Genomic DNA, 25,907 nt, shown 5'->3' on the forward strand with positions numbered 1-25,907 from the left:
GTACCCTGGTCTCGTAGGAAGTGGAAACGATTGAGTGGTGGAAGAATAGAGTAACATGTAACCGTCAGTCATTATGCTTCCATGATGAAAGAAGTGAATTCGTTTGCACCGTTACTTTTTACCACCACTAATTGTCCTGCTTCATGACACTTTCTTGTAACGGGCGCATTGCACGCCGCACGTTGTAAACCGCCAGACCAATACCCTGATGAGCATCCACCAGCTTGTGACATGTTTGATGTCTCGAGTGTTTTCATGGAAAACATGTAGCACTTTGCTACGTGTAGCAAGTCAAAGTCAAGGGACTTACCGCAGGAAAATCGCATGTAATGCTATTAGGCTCGTTTTGGCTGGTTGCCTAAAACTTGCCACATGTTTGTCAGTTCGGTGGTGAACTTCGATGGCTGAGATCGCATCTCATGAAGGAGGGTAGGCGTTGATTATGGATACCTTGCGTTGGCGCCTGATAATGGCGCGGTGGTGTTTGGGTGTACGCCAGTGGCAATGTGGCATGGCTGGCATGACTTGTGCATGCCAGTGGCACGGTGATGAAAGTGGCGCCTGGCATAGCCATGGCCATTAGATTTAGGCAGCTGGTCGTCTGAAACTTGCCACAAATCTGTCAGTTCAGTGGCGAACTTGGATGGCTGAGATTGCATCTCGTGAGGAAGGATGACCATTGATTATGGCCGCATCTTGTTGTATAGCGAAGTGGCGCCTGGCGGAGCCATGGAATAGCGGCATGTCAGTGGCGTAGCCGTGGCAGCTGTTTTGGCATATTGGTGTTAGACCCAAATATGGATTCTGGCAAAATTGACCGTGTTGCTAAGTTAATCTTGAGGCTTTAGGAGAGTCACTGGACTCAGTTGGCATGGCAACTTTTAGCCAAATTAGGGTTTGCGCATCGCAACTCTATTTAGCACGTGCGGCATGACGAAGTGGCTGGCATAGTTAGCACATGCCAGTGGCATAGTTAGCACATGCCAGTGGCACGAAGTAGCGTCTGGCATAGCCATGACCTCTATACTTTGGCACCTCGGTGTTGGACCCACATGTGGCGTGGAAACATTGTCCATGTTGCCACATCAATCCCAACGCTATAGGAAACGTTATTTGGGTTTGGTTGGCGTAGCAACTTTCCCAAATTAGAGTTTGGCATGTCGAAACCCTAATTAGTGCGTGTGGCATGCGGTCGCGGCATGGAGATACTTTTTGTGCAAATGACGCCATAGCTATGCCAAAGGAACTATGACAAGGCCATAGTGTGGAAACAGCCACAGGAGTAGGGATTGTCGTGGGTGGCTATGATATGGCGCCAACCGTAGGGCTTCTTGGGTCCCACACGTCTCGTGGCATGTTGTGGGGTCTAAGTGGCATAAAGAAAACCCTAACTTAGGCTTTTCATGGCGTTGGCCACGAACAGGAGGTAGGTTAGCACATAGGGCGCTATTAATGGCATGTTGCCACGAAGTGGCATGTTGGTGCGGCGGAGTGGCATGTTGGCATGCCGCTCAACTTATTGGCGCAACATGGCACGTTTGGCATGTTGGTGCAGTTTTTGGAAAGCCAATTAGTTTTGTGAACCATCTGGCGCAGTTTCCCCTTTTTAACACTGTAGCAAGTTTAGAGCAACCTGATTGGTTAATATAAGAGGGTTGGGCATGGATACACTTCTGGTGTGAGTGTGGCGGCTTTATAGCGACCTGATTGGTCGAGGGAAATAGGGTCGGTTTAGGATGGGGCGTGGCCAATGGCAAGTGGCGCCATCTGGCCTAAGGCATGGCCACGCCTCCCTTTGTTGTTGCGGCTCCCTGTTTTCTGATTCTGGGCAAGGTTTTGCACCTACTAATCCATGGCGGATTAATTACTTAGTTTGCCTATGCTTACTTTCGACAAGCAAGGTCTGGTATACTGTGCAAAGTGCAAAAGTAATTGATTGAATTTTATGTGTTAACACAGAGTTCTTTAAGTTCATAGCCAGAGAGCAGCATGCTTTCTGATTGAATACCTTATGCAAAGAACTTATCCTTGATATTTGAAAATTCGTGCTACTCTGCTGTGAGTGAACACAAATTGTCATGCCATATCAACATTAAGAGTTCAACCGGGGAACATAGCATAGAAAGCACTCAAAGAAACTTATATTAAGCGAATATAGGCAAGGCGCCGAAATTTACAGAACATGGGATGGTTGCTACGTGTGCCAGTCTGGATAAATTTCATGTAAATATATTGAATGACTCAACAAATACGCCAGCATAGAGGTTAACACTCATAACTCTGTTTCCTTAAAGAGTGACGTTACATCAGATGCAAGGTTTTACAATTTTAACCCTAAGCTAAAAAACACCATCAACAGGTATATTTGGGTACCCTCGTCTTTTCAAAATTCATTAGTGGAATAAACTAGGATTGCAGGCTTTGCAATGCTGCTGTGGAAACAACAGAGCATTTGTTTCTCTTTTGCCCCATAGGCAAAATGGTCTTGTTCTCTTCTCCCTTAAATTTGAGGTCTGATTTAGACATTAACGTTACAGTTAGAAAGTGCATTGCCGGCTGGATAAATGAAAGCAACAAATACAAATCTTTTAAATGGGGAGCTTGCCTTTTATAGGCTGTTTGGAAAGCTAGGAATGAAGCTACTTTCAACAAGGTCTAGCCAAATGTGAGCAGTATTGTTACACATGCTAGTTGCTGGTTTAATTTCTACAATCAACCATTTGGAGAGGAGAAAGGCACTAAGGGCACATGTTCTGTGGTTGTGGTTACTCAACCTGGAGATCCAAATAGCAGTTGGTCTCCACCAGATGAACATGCTATAAAAATCAATGTGGATGGGCCTTATAGTGATGGTAACTCAGGCAGGTGCTGCTATTGCGAGAAATTGCATCTCCAAGTTTGAAGGATGTTGCATTGAGGTGTTCACTTGCCATTTGCCAATAGAATCCGAAGCCAGAGCTTTTATTCTCGCTCTTCAATTGGGGACTAAAAAAGGTTTTGACCATATCATTGGGGAAGGCGACGCATTGATCATCGTTAACATCCTAAAGAATAACTCCAATAAAGTTTCTTGGAGAATCAAAACTTAGATCCTGCAAGTCAGGTAGCTTATGAAAAAAATCCCAGAAGTCGATTTTTTTTTTCAAGAAAGCTGGTAATTCTTTTGCTCATAATCTTGCCAGTTTTGTGAAAAGAAACCAGTTGTCTAACTGGTGGTTAGGTACTCCTCCTTTGTGTATTGCTCCTCTCCAAGCTAAGAGCATTTCTGCTTAGTTGTTGTTTTTTTGTTGTTGTTGTTTTTGCCAGGGGAACAAAATCTTAGTACCTAAAATAAAACATAGGTAAATTACGCCAAGATTTTCGTTTTAAAAACCTCGGTAGTCATGAGAATGACAACGGGCTAAGGTTCCATGGGTCCAAGTTTGAAATCATGTACACTGCAAAGTGCAAAGTACCGATAGATCAGCTGCAAATAGTAACATTAATCAATCAATCGATACACGTTTGTTTCACATGGCAGAGTTCGATGCTTTTCACATCAATCAGGATCGTTAATCAAGGCGCGGGCAGTCGTAGTAGAAGGGGCCAAAATTTTAAAACACGAACAAAACTATTCTGTCTTTCTCTCGTAAAAACAAAAGACACAAACCTACTAATGTCACCATCTCACTATAGTTTGATTTCTTTTACTCAAGTACGTAACTAGAGACATCTCATGTGCTATAAGAGAGTTTATGAATGTTTCTTAAATAAGTAAAGATTGACGGTTCTTTGTACTGTTTCTGATCAATGCCTCATTCAAATATGATTGCCACGACCTCTCCCTATCTCTCTAAAGAAGTTTGTCCATGGAACCAATTAATTCTCACTCCCTCTATGCCTTTTGATCGAGTCTTATTCATCCAAAAAACAAAGAATGAAACTGTGCAAGTAAAATTGTCACATTTAAAATATGTGTACCGTGTGCATATAATGGAATGCCAAATGTTTTGGCGGAATAGTAAGTTAAACGTAGCTTCTGTTTCAATGCGACGGGTACTTTCCGAACGGTATCTGACTTCACGAAGCTTTATACAGAAAATGCGGCAAGCTATATTAACGGAAAATGGATCATTTGTCCAAATATATTTAAAACATGGTTCAAATGGACGAGTAAAAATCTGTATGGGTGACATGGACACCAAAAAAATAGCAAGGATGAAACTGGATTATCCTGACTTAAACTTAAAAAATAGCAAGGATGAAACTGGATGCATCCTGATGTAAATTAAAAATAATAAAAAATATTTGAAAATGGATAGGACGAAACTGTTTACATCCTGACTATTTTTAAATTTTTGTCCATTTAAACAGTATCATAATCTAAATGTCCTTTTCACTCAGGAATTGTTGATTTTGGTATTTTTAACCAATTTTGTGCTATATTAATTGATGGGCATGTCAAGAATATTATGCAAATTTCCTCTTTGAAGTTATTTCTTGGTTTCTTCTCATGAAAATGAATAATACATTTTTTAAAGGGTTTTCTTGATCTTTGAACTCCAAATTACATGAGAAAACACATAATGTTCTTCCCATAGCTACAACTTACATGTAAACACATAATGTTCTTCAAAAGAAAAGTTGTTCGTTAATTAAATGCCAGACGACTCAGACCCACAAGAACCGACCCGCAGTTATAAATCAAAGTCAGGGGGATTTTTCCCGTCACATTATGCCTACAGATCGAGCAGATCCAAATTTCTACGTCGCGTAATTAATGGGTAGGTTAATATGTCACATGTTAAGATTTAAGTGAATCTAGGTCTTCTAAGTTGACCATATGGGTATACACAACATTTACCCACACCTGCACCGACACGAACACAAAATTAGCTCGCACAAGTACTGAAGCAGAGATTGTAGTCATAGAGAAAAAACAGAAACAGGGGAAATTGCAAATCAATCCATTTCAACAGGAACAGATCATAATATTTTGAAAAGGGAGAAGCCCCCCTTGTTAAATCAAGAATCATAAAGAGATAATATAATCTTACATATGACAAACTTTAAAAAAACATCTTCGAAATTGATGAAGTCTTAGCTCATCGTAGAAACAAAAAAAACTTACTGGATTAAAAACAAACGCAACAGATTGGATTCGAATCTAAAGATACTTATTGTGAATTCTTACAAAAATGAGAGCCGGATATTATTATTAATTACTATTATATATAATTAAACAATTACTACACGTCTAAATGGTAAAAGTCTCTTTACTTTAATCTCATTCAACTCTACTCTAGTAGTACTACAGATAGCTAGAGAGATTCATTTTAACTAAGAAAGGATCAAATGATCAAAAAAGAGAAAAAAGGAAGATGAAAAATAGTAAGATCGATCTACATAGAGAGAGTACATAGACGACGATGGTAACGCTTTTAACTAACAGAAAACCAGCTAGGTAGGGTTCTACATAAGTAAGCTCCTAATAATGGCAGCTTGAGCACTACTTGTGTCTGTTGTTGCCAAAAGCTCCGATAATCTTTCGCTTAGGTCGTCGACTTCTCTGTGTAAGTTTCTAATGTAATTGCACGTCTCTTGTAGAACCTTTGCTGCTGATACCTACAACAAGTAATTAAAGGGGAAAAAAAAACTAATTAAGTATCAACAGTGATGAAAAAAAGCTAGCTAGTTAGCGATCTTGTTATGAGTAAATATATCATCTGTTAACTTAGAACTGTTGGTAAGTGCATGCGAATATTAGAATAATCAACAACATCTAAGAAAAATTATATATACATCTAGTACAAAAGAAAAGAAAGAAAGAAAGAAAGAAAGAAGAAGAAATGTAGGTAATGCTGATGATTCTAATGATAGATAGATATAGATACCTTGTCAGAGTTACGGCTACGAAGTTCAGGGAGAAGTTGTTGCAACTTGGAAACAAGATCATTGATTTGATCATCTGAGATCCTTGAACCACCTGACTGCCTTGAACGAGATGATCGACTTCTGCTAGACATGTTCTCTTTTTAAACAGGTACGTAGTTAGTACTAGTCCTTAATTATACGTTAATCAGGTAATATGCTGGCTGGCTGGCCGGCCTGTGATAAGCTATCTTGGAAGTGATAGTCCTTGGATGATAAATACTTCACGTACGTTATTAGGAAGTGATAAAGCAAATGCTAACTGATTGCAGAAGTAGAAGAAGAGGGAAATGGAAAAGAAAAAAGAACACTGGTAGTTAATAATGGGTGTTGAAGGAGAAAGCAGAAGGGAAGACAAGTGCATGGGAGAAAGAAGTGGGCTAGGGTTGCTTTATATATAGTCGTTATTTGTTTGTGAGCGAGAGAGAAAATCAGGTCCAGATATACGCCATACTGTCCCCTCATCAGTTTGTGTATGTCCTGAAGCTGGGGTTGGGAGATTTCATGATAGCAGCAGCTAGGGGTCCCTTAATAAACTAATTTCCAATAAAAGGAATAAGTAAAATTAACTAGAACTAAAATAATAATGCGTTTTGTATTTGTTTGGTAAAAATGAAGATGGGAGTCCAATTTTTGGCATCATTCTCTCTCATCAACTTCACTAATGCTAATTTAGGATATTTACTAGAATAATTTTGAGGAAAGCTCCCGGCGAGAACTATTAGACTATTTGATGATTTTAATGCTCCCTCGCACTTCAGAGATAGTGGTTCGACCTGATCTTCGGCAACCATATGCAGTTTAGAATATATATGAAGCGGGATTAGTATTGTTTTTCTTTTGGGGAGCACTAGTCTATAAGTATTACGGATCATTTTGTATTTGGGTCCTGTTAGATTGACCATTTCACCGCAAAATTCTATTTAACTAGCCTGAACCAAATAGGTTTCTTACCATGAAAACATACCAGAGCATGTCTAAATGAACTGTTAAGCAAAATTACTACATGATGCTACCAAATTTACGAAGAATTATCATCCACAGAACTCTATGGTGAAAATTGTTTTATTTTATATAGATTTTTAGTAACTCCATGGATTTTGGATGCTCCTGTAGCAGCATGAATTGGAAAAGCCGAATAGAAACAGAGTCATGCTAGCTTGAGTATCGAAGATGAACGTGTAACTGTCAATTAACGTAAACATGAGCATAGCATGATAAGAATGTAGTAGACAAATCAGTCCCATTACTCGGAACTCTCGGGTCTTTTAGAAAATTAAACCTTCATCTCTTGCCCACTTGTATGGCGTGGGATTTGCATGGTGGACTAGTCAAAACCCGTTTTGGCCACACTCTTTATTTGGCGCAACATAACACGTGGAACGTCATAAACATCTGCGTTACACACACCGACCCGATCCTCGGCAACCATCTTTAATATTTTATTTCTTCTTTCAAATGAGGTAAGCTCAGCTACCGTTAAAGTTGAAATTCAAGTGTTCACGTTATGGCACACCTCATGTTTCTTTTTATCCTGGTTTTTTTATTTTCGTCCGCCATCGAAAAGAGAAAAAACAAAAGCTTCTATTTTCATAAAGTAACTCTATACAATGTACACTTCTATAGCAGAAGCAAGAATTAATAACCATTTTTGTAGAGAAATTAACTAATTTCTAGCAGTCAGCTACCGGATTATTAGATGTGCAGCATGCATTCGTTGGTTAATCTATAATGGATGTCGTAGATGGGCTCCGGATCATCCGTTGCCGAATTCATCTGTTCCTCTGTTCCCACAAATCACCAGTCGTCATGTGTCCATTGTTTTAACTACCACAATTTAGTTTTTGTTTGATTAATTTAAACGATTCCAGTGGAGAAAAAAAGGAAATATTTTATTCTATCCTTAATTGTCTCTTGTTCACCATTACTGTACCTATTATTGCAGGAAAAACTTCTCAATAAATTATGAAGCTAGATTATTTTGGAGACGAGAACGACAATATCGTATATATACTTAGAGCATCCATAGTGGGCGAGTATAACTAAATTTATGGGATGAGATCCTAACACAGTGGGACGGAGTAAAGATCAAATTTGGACCAAAGATCAAATTCCAGACCAAATATGGTCGCGACCAAATCCCAAATTCTAATATAGTCGGGCGTAAATTTAAAGTACGTTTGATGCTGGGCGTAAATTTAAAGTACGCTTGTTAACAGGCGGAGATTTAAATTACGCCCGATGAAAATTGAAATTAAATAAAAAAGAAAAAGAATGAATGGACTTTTAAATTACGCTCGATGGGATTTTACAAAAAATGGGCGGACTTTTAAAGTCCGCCTGATGGAATTTTGCAAAAAACGGGCGGACTTTTAAAGTCCGCCTGATGGAATATAAATGGGGCGGACTTTTAAGGTCCGCCTGATGAAAAAAAAAATGGGGCGGACTTTTAAAGTCCGTCCGACGAAATTTTAATCATGTACCGTTGCGTCACAACACGGACTAAACCCAAAATTTGGTCTTTTTTTTGATCTTTGATCTTTGGTTTTGATCGCACCACTGCAGTTGCTCTTAGTCCATTATAAATGATGAAAGTTGAAAAAGTATGTTGATTAATATGATTAAATGTGAATATTAATGTTGAATAAAATCGTATATATACATAGTCCACTTTTGTAGCAATCAACCACAGATTAATTTTTGGACTCAAAGTGAATACTAGTTGGTTTTTCAGCAGATCAATAATCTTACTAAAGGTAGTCTCGTATAGGACATAGAAGATCAATAATCTTAATAAGTGTACAAACTTTGATCGGGTACTTGTAATGAGAAATCCAAATTCTCCAAGAAAGAAAGAACAGAAAAACCAGGAAGGTAAGCAAGGAAGATCAATTATTTCCTTACTTTCCTCTTTGAAAATCGTTTAAATCAGTCAACTATGTAACTGTCGAGATTTCTAAGTTATATGGTAGTTAAAATTGAAGATACGTGTGGAACAGAGGAACAGGGTACTTTGCAACAGTGGATCCGGAGCCTCGTAGATGTGCAACATGCGTCAGCTAATCCAAAAACAAACAAACCAAAGACTAATCTATGATTCATGAAACTTGAGTACCCAAACAGGCCATAATTTTTTTTGGGTTCACCGTCAGCTTTCATATACATATATACTAGTATATTTTTTTATTTTTTTTTCTGAAAATGGAATTTTATTAAAAAGAAAGGAAACGCAGACAAGGACGAGAAGGTCTCGAGCCTGCTATTAAATTTTCACATTTAATGAATACCTCCACAAACACTGATCGGGGAAACTCGTATACAGCCAATGCCCATAAAGATTTATATTTTTCTAAGGCCTGGCCTAGCTGCATTTTTGATCTTCTGCCGACCTAGGACTTATCATAGTGCTTGCTCCAAGAGAAACAGTTTAGAATCATGGGATTGGGGTAGTGTTGAGGTCACTGGTTTGTATAGTATAAGGGTGTTTAGAAAACTAGGCTTTAGAATAGGCTACCTATCGAGGAATGAAGGGGTGAAGAGGCCGCGAAGGACTAGAAGATGGCATTAGGGTAGTGTTGAAGTCACTGCCTCTATATATAGGGGGATAAGGGTGTTTAGAAAACTAGGGTAACTGTTCATTTAGGCTTTAGAATAGGCTATAGAGGTAGTGAAGGGGTGAAGAAGCCGCGAAGGGTTAGAAAATATAGCTAGTGGAGAGAATGCGAGAATCTATTTAGCACAAACAGCAACTGATTAGAACAACCCTTGCAGAGAAATAACTGCTAGTATTTATAAACCGATAAATGGTGGTCCATATATTGCAAGGAACACAAAAATGGTGGTCCTTGCGAGAAAACAAGAAGACTCATATTTTTGTAATAATCTATTTTCGGGGTGTCCCTTTAAGGGTTTGGTTAGTTATTAAGGTCTAAAAAAGAAAACGTTGATAAGACTAATGGATCATTAAGTACGAGAGAATCATATATATATCATTCAGACCAATCAACAACAAGTTGAGCAGAGATTATCCATTATTCTTTTCAAAATTGTTAACTTTATTAATCTCACTAACTACAATTAGAATGAAGCTCATGTTACAATTATGCATAAGTATTATTTTTATATTTAGATTGATAGTAATTACATGATGGTCATGCCATTGAGTTGCCTAGATAACAATAACATATCGGTATTCTTTTTTCTTTTCTTTGTTTTGATAAAACTGATCGAGTCTCATGGAATTTATATACCCAAATCAACTCAATATGTGCTCTAGTAGTGCCCAACAGCACTGTTCTATTTTGGGAAACTGTTTGCTCAACAGTGATGAATCTGTCTAATTCGAGATATTTAATTCCACAAAAATAAAATTATAATCAGCATGTTATGCTAATTAAGTTAATGTAATCAAACAGAACTTGTTGATGGTATCTCCCACAGTATAAACTTTAGCAAATAAAAAAGTGGCAAGTTGATTAATAGATTCTAAAATTAAATAGCAAGTTTATCTAGAAATGCACCTGACATTTGGTATTAATAGAATTTGTATCCGTACAAATGATTCACATGCATTTGTTTAGATATAGATGAAAAGCAGGGCATTTAACCTCAATCAAGACCCGATTATCTTTCTCCTAACAAAGTAAAATAGGGTATTTAGCTTGGATAAGGAACGGCTGAGATTTTATCGAAGTTGAACCGTTGAGATCATTTTGGGACCCACCAACCAACCCTGGTTTGTTCACTAATCCCTATATTAATTACCTAATTCAAATTCTAGCAAATTTGTAAGTGTTAAAGCATAGCTCGGTTGAACCCACCAAGTATTGGTATGTCAAATTTGGTTGACATATTTTAGTATCAAAACTCATCTAGAGTCGCTTGATTAAATACTAAAGACAACTTCGGTTAGACTAGAAAGTCTAGGAATGTTGAGACGTACAAGTATTAATCCGAAGACCTGAAGAATGAGAAGAAGTAACGACTACAACGACGAAATCATCCTTTCACTTGAGGTTAGTAATATTGACTTGATCTTGTTTCCATTCCTAACGTATCTTTCAAACCGTGCTATACTGAAAACATAACATGCGAAGCTGTATATATTTGTATATAATACTCTAGTGATGAGACTTGGTCATAAAAGTATGATCAAAGTATCAAGGAAACATATTAGGAAGTTGTAGATGGGAAAAAACGATTTGCTGGTTTTTACAGAATTGAGGAGACGACCGTACGGAGGAGGCTTCTTGAATCGATCAAAATGCTTAACCTCACACAGATGCACTGCAAGAAGGGAGTGCTTTAAGTTCAAGAGATCAATCTGTAGGACTCCGGCCTAAACCAAGACAATGGTCGTTCCAGAGTCAATTCGGTCACAAGAGAGAATGGGTTGATCTGTAGGAGGGCTGAGAAATGTGTGAGATCAATGGTGATCGAAGATTGTAGGTGTGTTGTGTATTCTGCGTGAAGAAATAAGGTAAGTTCTGATTGATTGAATTTGCTCTGTTGAGAGTAATTGCTCAGACGTTGAGATGTTAATCTCTTTGTTGTCTGTTTGACGAAAGATTGTCCTGTTTTTCAATCATGATTCAGAGACTTATTTATATTGCTAGAATTGTAAACACCTTGATCCCATGAAGTGTGACAGTTGCTGGAGTCAAAGGGTGGGGAAGTGGAAATCGTGTTAAAACTAGTTGCTCATCGTGCGGAGACTTGGTTGATTTTCTACCCGCTATTTTGTTAACTCCTTCAAATGATTGCACGACTTGCTCACATTCTCATCGTGTATGAACACACGTGTCGTAGACCGCCAGACCAAAACCCTAGTTAATATCCCCCCATGTAACACGATTGATGTCTCGTGATTGTGGAATATGCAAGGCAGACGTGTATTTAGTTAGTCAGTTGCTGACTTCATGGGACGATGAGTCCTTGTATTGCTGAGTCGAACGTGATTTACGAATGTTCTGAGACCCATGAATTGAACATTGAGACAGAAGTATAATTGTCGAAAAATGTTGATAGTTAAGGTGAGCAGATATTGCTCATTCGATGGATCGTTGAATATTGATAGTTGAACTAATATTCCTTAGTCTGAGCAAATATTGCTCATTTGAGCAGATGTTGCTTGTTTGATGAATTATTGGTAGCACGACCAAATAAAATATTATTTTAAGATATTGGCAACTGAACCAAGTATAATTAATAAAATGTTGATCATGAGATCGTCGTAAAATTATTAGCATTCGAATCTGGAATTATGAACCTTGGACTCGAAACCCTAATTCGATCAATTGATGGTTTATTGAAAATTAACCACGGAGTGAAGGAGGGACCGGCTACATGGGATGATGGGTCGACCATGTAGCGCCCAAATGCTTGAGTGAGCAAATACCAAAGTCTCTTAAAAACCAGTTGGTGAAAGGATGATTAAATGCTGGTTTAATCATTTAAAATAATGCTCCTATGAGGTGATAAAACCTAATTAATTATGAAAAGATGAAGGACCGACCAAGGGGTCATGAAACCGGCCCTGGTTGGTCACGGGATCGACTGACGATCGTTTTATGAAATTCCAAAATTATTTGGAAGCATTTGAACCTAATGTGAACAAATTAGGTCAAATGATGAAAGTATGTGGAACCGGCCTCTTACAAGCCAAAGAACCAACCCTGGTCGGTCAAGGTAATGTGCTTGCGTCGCCAAAGTGTTTGTGTCTTAGTCCTGAGAATTTTGATATTTTCTGATGTGCGTTTGAGCAAAATTTTGAGAAAATATGAAGAAACCAAGGATTTTGCTGAAACCGAGGAAAACTTCATAAGATGAAGGAAATAATAATAATAAATTAAGGAATCATGAAGTGTGGGACCGGCTATGGCCAAGGAATGGCCGGCCGGCCAAAGAGCCCGGTCCCATGGCACTTTTCCTAATTTTATATTATTTTTCATGATTTTAGGGAAATATCATGAAATCAAGGAGTTTATTTGAAGTGAAGGAGTTTCCTTGAGATGAAGGAAACAAATAATATTAATAATAATAAAATAAAGACGTGTGGGACTGGCTTGGGCATGGTTTGTCGGCTAGGGCCTGGTCTTGTGAGCTTTCCCTAATTTTATGTATTATTTCATGATTTGAAGGATTTTTCATAATTTGAAGGAAATATCATGAAATTAAGGAGTTTTCATGAGATGAGGGATATAATAATAAAATAATGAGGAATCATGAGGTGTGGGACCGTCTACGACTAGGGTATAGCCGGCCGGCTAGTAGACACGGTCCCACGACACCTTTCCCAATTTTATATTACTTCCTTGATACGAATGAAACACCATGAAACTGAGGAGTTTCCTTAAAACGAAAGATATTTGTTCAAATGAAGGGATTTTCATGAGATCAAGGAAAATAATAAAATATAGATTGAGCGTAGAACTGGCCACGACACGACCGGCCGGCCGGTGGGCCCAGTCCCCCAACGCCTTGATTAATATCTTATTATTTATTATTTTGTTCCTATTTTGCATAGGTTCATCGTTCCTTCATATTTTGGAATGCTCGTTCGTGCATTCAGGTGCTCGTTAGTGTATTATTGCTGAGTACACTTGCACCATTTTAGTCGGAGCTTACTCGATAGTTGCTCAGATGCCCGTACGTTGAATATTTATCATTAACCCATGTAATTCTGCTGGGAAGAACCACGAATTGAAGTAATGAAATATTATGAAGAACGTAGAATGTTTCCGAATATTCAGTTAATGAATTTAAGGATTAGAAATAATTAATTGATGGCTTTATACTAGCAGGCATGCTGTCTAGGAGCATTAATTATTAGAGGATTGGGTGATATGATCTTGTTGAAGCGTCATATTTATTATGTATAGTATAGTCAGGGAAAACACGTTGTTGCATCCTGAAGACATTATCGCTCTATACTAGCAGGCAAGCTGTCTAGGAGCCGTCCAATCATAATGATTCTATACACATGTCTTTTATATAGTCAGGGAAAACATATTGCTCTATACTAGCAGGTAAGCTGTCTAGGAGCCGTCCAATCGTTCGATTATATATAAAAGTAATTACTGAAATTGCTCAGTATTCATGAGATATGTCGTTGCCTCAGTTGAGAGACTGCATATTCACGTATGCTCTGAGAGACAATATATTCAGTCAGAGATTGTTGTGGCATGAGCTTTCATGATTCAATGAGAGACATGAGCCTCAATACTCATCTGATTGCTGGATCAGGAGCATGTACAATTATGGTTTTACGATTTTAGCCTTTGTCGAAAATTCACCATCTACAGAAGTATAAACACTTATCTTTTGGAACTTTGTAAATACGACATCGACATGATCTATTGTATATATTTGTTGGATTGTATGTGCATTATATAGGTGTGATTTCATCCTAGAAAACTATGTATTATTACATTAGTTTAAGGAAGTAGATATATGAACTTCTTTTCATAATCGAAAGGGAAACCATGAATGGTATTGTTCTTTATTGAATATCTTTTGGATGATCAATGGAAGATGACATAACAATAAAACCTATCTTAAATTATGTTGAAACTTGAGGTATAACCGGTCATAGCCTATATATAATATAGCTAGTTGTAATCAGTCACAAGTTACATTGGAAATCAAAGTGTAACCGATCACAAGCTATATTAGAATGCAAGTTGTGACGTCACAAGTTACTTTGGGATCCAAGTTATAACCGGTCACAATATGAATTGGAAAGTTAGTTGTAATCAGTCACAAGCACCATTGGGAAGCAAGGTGTAACCGGTCACAAGTTACTTCGGGAAGCAAGGTGGAACCGGTCACAAGCTACTTTGTGGAGCAAGGTGTAACCGATTACATCCTATATTGTGAATCGTGTTATAACCGGTCACAACATATTTTGGAGTGATGGTTTAATCGGTTCCATGAACAAAAAAAAATATTCGTGGTTCACATATTTCTTCATGGTGTGTGTGAATTAGGGGTTTGGGTTTGTTAGATGAGAAGCTTCTAGATGTCGACATTATTTGAACATGTACGTACTCTTATCATTAATTGTTCAAAAATATTCCTTGATGCTCAAGGTGATCCTGGTCCGAAATATTGAAAAGCATTTAATTATGATTTTCATCATACATGTTTTAATTACCAGCAATTACAACATATCTTGTGAAAGTTTTATTAGATAATGTGCTAGACTAATAATATGAGATTTCTATGAGACTTTTCGAAAATATTGGTTAACATTAATTGGAAATAGGAAAAGCAAAATTAGGTACTTTAATGCATATCTTGAGAATATTTTCGGTTTTGGAATTTCCTTGTTGTCCAAACAACCTTGGTCTATAAATACTTGAGTTTGCATTTCTTGCAAACTATCCTAAGATCCAGGAAACCTTCATTCTTGTTGTTTTGGTGGAGCAGTCTATCCGGAGAGGAAAGTACCCTAATTAGGAGAAATCTCTTATGAACGCTCATTTGAAGACTTTAATGGGATCAAGAAGCTCTACGAGTACCGTTGGTGGGAAACTAGATAATTGCAGTGTTATTAGTTTTCGATTATTTATAGATTGACTAACGGTTGTTGAAACTTTGATTACACTTAGTTTGTTTATTCTTGAGAACCTTTTCTTCTGATATAAGGCTCACTCAAACTAGATCAGAGTATTGACGGGATCTTTAGAACCATCTTCGGATCTAAATACATCTTGTGATAATCCATTATTAACAGACTCTGTTTTTTGCGTGATTGATCACAAGAGGATTTAAGTTGTGTTGTGCAGGTTATTGAAAGCAATAAAAGATTTGAAGACGAAGAAGAATTCTTATTAGTTTTCGTATCTTGTGGATTTAGTGCACAAACCTTGATCGGCTGGGATCCAACTAGAATCGGGTTATCTTTGATAGACTTGATTGATGCGTGAGATCGGCATCACTTTATAGTTTCTCTTTGAGATCTATATTGATTGATTGCGAAACTAGAGTTTGATTATTTCGGTAATCAAAAAGTATATTGATCTAACCATACAAAGGAGTTCATTAGATTAAACAGAAGATCCTTTGTCAATAACTCATTAATATCTTCTAGCAAGATTGATTAGAGCGGTTTACCAAACAAATTCTTTCTTTGTTGTTTGGAATACGATCCAAAGGACTTGATATTCATGTGCGTGCCTCTAGAAGTCGAAGGCGCATGGATATTGAGGAAACTAAGTAGCTAGGGGTAGTCTACTTTGTCTCAACTATACGAAGTTCGTATCAGATTTTGTATAGCGTCTTAATTCTGAGAGTATTCAAAACTGGACAAGGTCCCGGGGTTTTTCTGCATTTGCGATTTCCTCGTTAACAAAATCTTGCTGTGTCATTTACTTTGTTTTCCGCATTATAATTGTTATTATAAGTAAGTAAATTACACTCATACATTAACGTCTGTAACACATGATATTGATTCTATAGAGTTTCGGTTATTACTTTACATATTATCAAGTGCACACTTTGTTCTTGTATCGTCTCGATCTTGTATCCATAGTAAATCACAAAAGTGATCTTGTTGTTGTATTGTCTGGATCTCGTATCCATAGACGATCACACGAACTGTGAACCGAATTTGTTGTATTGTCCCGACTCTGTCCATAGACGATCACATTCGGTAAAGGACTTATAGGTGGATAATCAAAAGATTGTGGTGTATTTGGGTACCCTCGTCTTTTCAATAAGTTAATCGGATTCCTATCAGGAGTATAAATGGAGATGATTTCATAATAGGAATTTGATTAGGATATTGTAATATCCCGATTCGGTAGGTAGGGTTTTCCGAGTGGAATATAGGTAATGGTTTGTCCTTTCCCAACACCGAATCCTTTTCATCACAACTGGTTCCAGAGTTAGCAAAAAACTCTGCAGTTAAATGTGCTAGGGCAGGAGTAACTTAATTAGGGATAGGTGATCTCCCAGAAAGTTGTTGTTGTATGATCGCAGCGATGCCCATTGAAAACCCCACACCACAAGATTACCGCAGTGTCTAAGTGGGTACAGAGCCGAAGAAAGGTCACCTGTTGAGGATGAGAGAGTACGCTAAACGATATAGGTCAGGTATGGTCTCATGAGAGGAAGGGAACGTCGGAGATCTGAGCTTGAATATATTCCGGATCCGAGGACGACTCCAATTTAAGGTGGTGGTCGTCGGAGATTTAGGATTGAATATATTCCGGAGCTGAGGACGACTCCAATTTAAGGTGGTGGTATTCTAATACCCCGATTCGGCAGGTAGGATTTTCCGAGTAGAATATAGGTAATGGTTCATCCTTTCCTACCACCGAGGCCTTTCAGCACTATTGGCCCAACAATTGGCAGGAAACTTTGTAGTTAAGCGTGTTCAGGAGGGAGTAATCCAGAGATGGCTGAACTCCCGGAAAGTTGTTGTTGGATGACCACAACGATACCCATTGAAAACCCCACATTATCGGATGACCGCAGTGGCTAAGTGGGGATAATATCGGTGGAGAGTCGTGTCATTACGGATATACATGCTTTCCGAACAGGTGTTTCCAAGGTTAACCCCACTGCTACCCGACTATAAATAACCATAAGCTAATAATTAGCAAAGGTTTAAGGCTTATACGGGTTACTGATTAAATTCTAATTATCGAGAAATTGTTCTTAAACTTGGTACGGCTTCGGCTAACTCGTCTCTTAGCAACGATTGAGCTCTCGTTGTCCACATTACCTAGTCATTCTATATAAACTCTTACTTTATCGTATTTATTGGTTATCTATATACTCTGAGTACCAGTTGTAACCTGGTGTCGTGTAGGTTTATAAAGGCTGATACATACAAATGTAACCCAATACTACAGATACATATATAGTAGAAATAGCCTTTTAATGTTAAAGATTGCACAATTGTTCTGATTTTTAAGAAAGAGGGAGGATCCGCTCACACTCTTAATTCACATTATCTAACATTTCAGGTGACATTTTTCTTAATAAAACTTAAGTAGTAACGTATTTGAAGCTAATATTTTTAGGATATGCTCTTTTGAAAAGCTCTACATACCCATAAGAAATAAGTGTGTCCCGAAATTCCAAACCTCACGTAGAAATCAACAAGTAGAGTCAATATGCAACCATTGTTGAGTTGACGTCGTATGAGACCACTTGGTTAAGTAGTTGAACCAAGACTCAGTGTAACGCCTAATTTATTTAGATCAAGCTGAGTCTATCGAGTGTTGAGTCTTGTCGAGACTCGATGACCTTTAAAAAGTTAAGTAGAGTAGATTACTCGTGCTCGATGAGTATTGAGATCCATGCGATAAGCTGTGGGAGATGAGCTTTAAGTAACATGGTGTGAGCGATGAGCTCTAAGAGATGAGATATAAGTAGTCAGTTATGAGAGATGAACTCTAGGCAATAAGGCGTGAGCGATGAATTCCGTTGATGCCTGGTGTAGGCATTTGAGTATATGTCGGGTACTCAGTGACATAGTACTCCATCACTGACGTATGACAGTGAAAGAGAGAAGAGACGCCAAATATTAACATATATATTTGGAATATGCCGATAAATTTAGAGATAATTTACATTCAAGCCATCATATACAAAGGACTCCCCTTAATCGTCTAATAATGAGCTCGGATTGAATAATCAGTTCTATTTACTAGTTGGCATCAGTTATCTAGTTTTACCAGTTGAATCAGAAAAACAAAAGTTTTGATTGATAAAAAATTCGATGCTGGTGAATTTCGAATTTAGATCACTCGGATCATCACTTGGTGAATTAGAAAATTTCTAACTTTTTTTTTTCTTTTTTTCCTTTTGAAGCAGAAAATTCCTAGCTAACTGCTAACCTATATCCCTTGCCGACTATCAATGAGTAAATGCTACCACATTTTTTAATTGATGCAAACTAATTAATTAAGAGAACGCCTGACAACTTAATTAGTCTACCGGAATATATTATATTTATTGGTAAGTTGATATTTGTTTTATCTAGTCTTATGGACAAGATCAAAACAACAATTATTTAAAGAAAATACTAATGTTTACAGATGATCATGGAATCTAAGTACAAAAATGCATGGTAACCTTCACTGGCCAATGTACGACGTGCTTTCGCATACACATGTTTGTGACTCATTTACTCAACCGTAGCTAGTCAAACTTAGTACATCAACAAATTAAATAACTAATACTCAGTCAAACTTTGCTTAGGGATCAAAATTGATTGTAACATTGATGAGAAAACATATGGATCTCACAACAGTCACAACTGTAAATTGATCACCAACTGTGAACACAAACATCATAGTCATCTGAGTGTTCACAAATAATGCGCGCAGACTCATGACAATATAGTAATAGGCTGCGCCTGAGGGGATGAATTGGTTATGTCGAATCCTTGACTCAGAGTCCTAAAACTCTTACTCGTCTCATCAACTACAATCATTGTTCTTAGCTCGCATAATAAGATAAATAATGGATGAAGTATAAAACGTACGAACATGATGCACCATAAATATCGAATCGAATATGTAAAGTATAAATGCATGAATATAGATGAAACGATTAACTTATATGACTCATCACTCAGATCTCTGTCTGCGGGTTTGGGTTTTTCATAATATGTATGATGGTTACAGAAATAGTCGAATGACTTTGAGATCAACATAAGCCTGCGTAGCATGAGGAATTTCACTTACACTTTCTCTATCTCTCTCTGTCTCTCTCCTATTCTCCTCTCAATATTCTCGGATCCCCCTCTTCACTTGGGAGAGAGGGGTATTTATAGGGTGGTTATGTGGGGTCCACTTCTGAAACCCGTTATAACCTTATCCTCTTGTGTCTTGTGCCGCTTACGCAGAAGTCTTCGTGTTCTCGGCTCTGTCTGTGTGTTCTGTTTGAATATGCAGTGCTATCTGCGCTTCCTCCACAGGCTGACTGACACGTATGCTGTTTGAGGGTATTTAATGCGGGTATTTGAGATGTCTGTCCGTGGTAGACAGTTATCTTCTGCCCCTGTCTTGTCTGCGTCAGTCGGACTATCCCCAGCCGTAGATCTTAGATCTTTCTGGGGATAGGATAAAGTGACTCTTGGCTGTCCACGTGTGATATCATATCTTGATGCTCTCAGCCGCATGTCCTCCACGTGTGTCTTTGTGGACACGTGGCGGAAGATGAAATGTGTAACTACAATTTGCCCCTTTTCCTCCTACTGGGCGGTTAGTCGAAGTGGGAAGAAAAAACGTGTTACTCTCTTCATCTTCTCTTTATTATTTTTCTAGATTTTAGGGCACATTCCCCACTATTTGCAATAACTTCTTCTTGGGTAGTGGGGAAAAACGTGTTACTCTCTTCATCTTCTCTTTATTATTTTCCTAGATTTTAGGGCATATTTCCTACTATTTGCAATAACTTCTTCTTGGGTAGTGGGGCGGTTTTATTTCTCTTTGCATATATATATGAGAAGGAATGTGAAAATTCTATAGTCATAAATTTCATTCATTCTCTTTCCTCAGAGCTTTTACTTTTTGTTCTCTGCTTTTGTATCCTTGTTATTAATTGTTGTTGCTGCTACTGTTGTTCCTCAAAGCTTTCTGCTGCTGCTGTTGTTGTTCCTCAAAGTTTTCTGCTGTTGTTGTTTATTGTTCCTCGAAGTTTTCTCCTGCTGTTGTTGTTCGTCGAGGTTTTCTGCTGCTTCTATTGTTCGCCGAGGCTTTCTGCTGCTGTTGTTGTTGTTCGTCGAGGCTTTTTGCTGCTGTTGTTGTTGTTCCTCGAAGCTTTCTTCCTGATTTTTCATTTATAGGTAAGTGGTTTTACTGTGTTTGATTATCTTTTGATGAAAAATATATTCGTTTTCTGTTGTTGCTATGTGTTTGTGATGAAGAACATATATATAGATGTGTGTATGATTGCCCATGTTCGTTATTACAAACAGTAATGATTTCTTCCTTCGTGTATGCTTGTCCCTATCTGATATTTTCCCTTTTTATTTAGGGTTTGTTCTTATTTTCCATCTGGTTCATGATTATGAAGAACTGGATGAAATTGGGTTTTTTGATTTTCGTTTTGCCTCCGCGGAAATCTGAAACTTGTTTGTGTATTACGCAGACATGGCTGACCGTCCGCGGGTTTCTTATCAAACTCCACCGCCGAGTCCGCGTAGATCTCCTCCGCGTAGAGATCCTGATGTTTCTCCGCCTGGTGGAGGTTCGTCTAAGTCTTCCCAAGGTGATGCCCGGGTTCATAGGGTTTCGTCTTCTTCTAGTCAGAGGTACTCAGCTTCTAAGAAGGGTGAGTCGTATAGAGGGAATACGCAGAAAGGGGACCGTCCAAAAGAGGCTCCTGGTTCCCGGTATGCTATTTCTCGTCCCTTTGTTAATCTGCGTGATGATCCCAAGAAAATGCGGGATGTCCCGCCTCTTCGGTTAGTGGCGCCTCCTTCCGTGTCTCAGCAACATCCTCTACCTCCCCCTCCAGTGTCTCAACCCAAGGGGAGGTCTTCGAAAGAAGTGGTTTCGAAGACTGAGGCATCTAAGGTTCCTCCTAAGAGAAAAGCTTCCGATAGAAATCTTTCGAAGGATTCTGCGCCTGATCCCGCAGAGGAGGAAGATATTTCTCAGGAAATATGCAGCGTCGCTGTTGGGGAGAAGAAAGTGACCTTCAAACATATTGATCTGAAGGTTTTTAAGGAAAAGCATGGTCTTCAGCTATTCGATGTTCGTTTTTACGCTGCTGATGACGATATTACTTATGAGATGATATCGACGTATAAGTTTGATGGATTTCATCTACTGACCACGGTGGGGGCCTTTGAAGCGGGTCTTATGTTGCCTTTGTACAAATCTGGGGATTCCTTTTATTATGATGTGCTGGCTGGTCGAGAGGGCTCTTCGAAGAACACTCACTGTCGCTCTATTTCTCAACTTCATGGAAATTATCTTCGTGCACTGAGGGAGTGTTATCTTCGGAGCAAAGGAGAGACAATGATGACCCTTTATGTTCCCAAACCTGAAGAAAGGGAGTGGTATACGCCTGAGAATTTTAACAAGTCTTTTGGTGACTATGTTAATAGTAGAAATCGTAAACCGTGGAGTGTGAGTCTTCGTAATATTGCCGCTTCGCGTGGTGAGATCCGTCTTCTGAGTGAAGTAAGTGGTGCTAAGGTGAAGTACGTCCCGGATACAGAGAATTCTACTAACAAATTGGTGTTTCTTACTCGTGAGCGGATCAAGCGTGATCATGACTATGAGTGGCACGCGACTGTTATTGAGGTTGTTGGTCCCTGGGCTTGGGGGTGGATTCCAGGTCCGCAAGGATGGCGTCCTACCGCAGATAGCCAGATACGTGAGGCTCCTCCTGCTCGTTATGGGAATTTCCGTCCTTGGCATTTGAATTTTGAGGGCATGGATTTCCAATATGCCCTCGATGTTGTTGATGGAGATGACGAAGAGAGTTCCGATGCTGATCTTCGGACGAAGAATGCTGCGGTTGTCAAGGTAAGATTTTCATATGCATTTTCCTTCTTTAGTAGAGGCAGTTTTAATTCTTTTCAAAGCCAGGGATTTTTATTCTTATATGCCTTGTCTTTTTAGGAGACGAAGAAGAGGAGGATAAATCCCAAGCAGTCCACCACCGCAACAATCGAGGAGGCGGAGGTTCATGAAGAAGTTAACAGTCCTATGACTGAGCTTGGAGGGGATGAAGATATGTCTGATAGGGAGGAGCGTACTGATACATCCCCTCTAGGTCATGATGAAGAATTTGTTGAAGGGAATACTACCGCTGGTGGCAGCGGTATTGGTGGTGAAATTAATCCCGCAGGTGTCATGATGCTGGTGCCGAAGCTAATCCCGCGGGTTGCAGCGATGCTGGTGATGATAACATTGCCTTGGTGATAGGGTGTTGGTGGTGAAATTCCCGCTGCGTCTCAGGAGTTTTCCTTTGGCCGGATTTATCTGCGGGGATAGTTTTGATATAAACGCTGCCCTGGGCCTGGCTTCTGAGTTCAACCTGCTTTCCCCAAACGATGATTGGGATGTGCTTGGTAACTCTAGCAAGGCGGATGGAAAGGGCAAGGGAGTCGTGAATGCTAGTGATTCCAGAGGGGAGCGGTGCTAGAGATCTTCCAGATTTGGATGCGGGAGTAGCCTCGAACTCTTCGGGTGCTAAGTTCACATGGGTGGGGCCTCGGTTGGGTCTTCTGGAGATGATTTTCCTCAGTCATTGATCCTTGAGGGTGATGATGCCATCTTAGCTTGGTTTAAAAAGAAGAATTTGATGTTCGTACCCAATCCAGCTCCTGTGGTGGAGGGTGAGAAGAAATCTGATGCCTATACCCGTAAGATGATGCAATTGTCTCCCGAGGACCAGGTCGCAGAAGCGTGGGATAAGAATCTTCGGGCCTTGGAGGCTGCTCTAGTATCGACGCTCCCTCGACTGTTGCTGATATGATGGCCTTGGCTGATGGGTATCAGTATGGATTCCCCAGCAGCGGATGTTAGAAGTGAGTTCTCTTATCATTTCCCTTGTATCATATTTAGCAATTTTAGAGTCTGGGTGTTCTAATTTCTGATTCGCAGATGATGAGGAGTGAGCATTGCAACCACATGTTTACCAGTTTTTTAAGGCCAAATCCCTCAAGTTGGAAGCTAAGCTTCGTCTTCGGGAAGAGGAGCTTACCGCGGCTGAGACTGTTATCTCTGATAGGGATAGGGAGATAGGTGAGTTGAAGAGTCTCCTCAAGGCTAAGGAGCAACAAGGCAAGGAGGAGGAGAAGCTTCGCTTGGAACTTGCTATGGCTCGTAGTGAGTTGGAAAGGCCAAGAAGAATTCTTCGGATGTTACAGGTTATTATCTGTTTTCTCTTCCTTGTTGTTGTCCTTTACTGTAATTAGTGTTCTGTCTGAGTCTCCCTCCCCCACCCTATCTTCAGTGGGTGGAGTTCCTGAGTTAGTATGGCTTCGGAAAGAGCGGCAACGTCAAAATCTCGCATCGCAGAGTTGGTAGAGAAGATAAAGAGCGAGGCTGATAAGTGGAATGCTCGTGCCGATGAACATAATGCTCTGGCAGAGGAGTGGCGGGCAGACGAGTCCAAATGATTGATATGCAGAACAAATATAACAATGATCGTCGTTTGTTTAATGGAACGTTGTTGTGGACGCGTGATAATCTTCGTGAATCCCGAGAACAGGTCTCATCTTTAGAAGCTAAATCAATCTCTTGGAAGAAGAATTGCGTCAAGCTCGTTCTTCTCAGTCTTCTGATGTTAGAGATTACATTCAGCGTCTTGCTAGGAGAGAGATGACGCTAGGGCTGAGGCTGGCGCTCTTAGCAAAGCTTTAGCTGCGTCTAGGGCTGATGTGGTACGCCAAGCTGAGTCTGAGAGAATCTTGAAGTAAATATGTATCGGCTCAACAAGGGTCTGGAGGGTTAAACAACGAGGTCAACCATCTTCGTCATTTGGATTCAATGAAACAGGTAGAATTAGATGCGAGTCAGTACGCTCTTTCAACCCTTCAAGCGGATTATAAGAAGTTGTCAGATGAGTATGACTTTCTTGATGAAGCCCGTGATGCTGTTGTTAACGAATATGAAATAGCTTCGGCGAGAGTCGAAGGTATATGCTTATATTATCGAGTGTGATTCTGTAATTTCCTGGACCTAACCATCTGCATTTTTCTTTTCCTTGCAGAGCTCCAGGGACAGCTTCGCACTGCAAATGAAGAGCTTGCGAAGGCTCAATCTAAATTAGCGCATCAGGAAAGCCAGATTAATTATCACAAAGGTTTAGCTACAGCAAGGGACGAGGCTGCCCAAGCCGCTTCGAAGGAAGTGAGTCGCCTTTCCTCGTTGTTGTCAAGGCTGAGATGATGAATACTGTTATTGCGTACAAGGCTCGATGTCAACTAGTGGAAGAGACTAACAAGATTCTGGATAGCATCGAGTATGATCTTAAGACCGAGCATGGCCTTATCAAGGCTATCCGCGCCGTGAGAAACCCCCGCCTCCTACATCTGGTTCTTCAGGGCCTTCCTCGGGTGGGAGCGTACCTTCATCGCAGAAGGGGAAGATTGCTAAACCTGCTGGTGGGGTTGAACTATCCAAGTAGATTATTGTAGAAGTTGATCTTTGTTGATTATAAGGCTTCGTGAGATTCCTTTTGTATTTTCTTGTTCCGCGTATCATTGCCAAGCCTGTAATCAACTTTTAATGAATTGATCATTGTTTTAATTTTTATCTGTGTTGTCCGATTTCCTTTTAAGTATTGTTACGGTTAATTTGGAATATAACTGAATGTAATCAAGGATAGCGAAGTGTTTGAGTGCGAACCCGAAGATATGTGTATCTTCGTGAACGTCTTGAGACCTGTCACCCCGCTGGCTAATCCTGGGCCAGAGGATTCCCAGACGGTGGGGGTCGGGGCAGCGTTCTAGGATATGAGTTGTTTGGAATGTACATTCATTCCGTCAACCCGCTGCCATAAGATTGGTTGGGTATCTCTTTCTGCTGGATGCCTTCCCCATGGTCCTACACTTATAGACGCTGATAGGGGAGTCCCGAGAGATTGTAGGTGACTACTTTCCCCAAGTAAAATAAACAACAATTAACACAAGTTTACGTGGTTCGACAGCAGAGTGTCTACGTCCACGGGTGAAAGAGGGTTAAAGTGTCTATTCAGTTTGTTGAGTTACATTTAGAAGAATTCCATTGATGGAACCTCTGAGGTAGTAAATAGCAAAAATAGGAGATGAAGTATTGACGCGGAGGTCATTTCTCTATATTACAGGTGTAGGGTTCTCGTGAGGTGTTGTATTTACACGCGTCGTCTTGTTACTATGTTGCTCCATGTATTTTGACTATTTTTTGCCAAAAGTTTGCTTGATTGATAGGTTGAGGTTTGCTATTCCTCTCTCAGAGATAGAAACATGTCGATCGCAAGCGTCGTTTTCTTCTTCTGGTGCTCTTCACGCAGATGCAGGTCTGCGTTGCCCTCTA

General features: G+C 39.5%; 1 protein-coding gene across 1 annotated transcript; it reads right to left on the bottom strand.

Moving 5' to 3' along the window:
- Positions 1 to 5,191: 5,191 nt before the first annotated feature.
- Positions 5,192 to 6,264, bottom strand: LOC113292856 (transcription factor PRE6-like). The gene is made up of 2 exons (XM_026541690.1): positions 5,874 to 6,264; positions 5,192 to 5,604 (listed from the first exon to the last, which is right to left on the bottom strand). The coding sequence occupies exons 1-2, from the start codon at positions 6,003 to 6,005 to the stop codon at positions 5,452 to 5,454; spliced, it is 285 nt and encodes a 94-aa protein (XP_026397475.1). The 5' UTR covers positions 6,006 to 6,264; the 3' UTR covers positions 5,192 to 5,451.
- Between the last annotated feature and the right edge of the window lie 19,643 nt (positions 6,265 to 25,907).

This window comes from Papaver somniferum, chromosome 7, assembly GCF_003573695.1.
Source record: "Papaver somniferum cultivar HN1 chromosome 7, ASM357369v1, whole genome shotgun sequence".
NCBI classification, from domain to species: domain Eukaryota; kingdom Viridiplantae; phylum Streptophyta; class Magnoliopsida; order Ranunculales; family Papaveraceae; genus Papaver; species Papaver somniferum.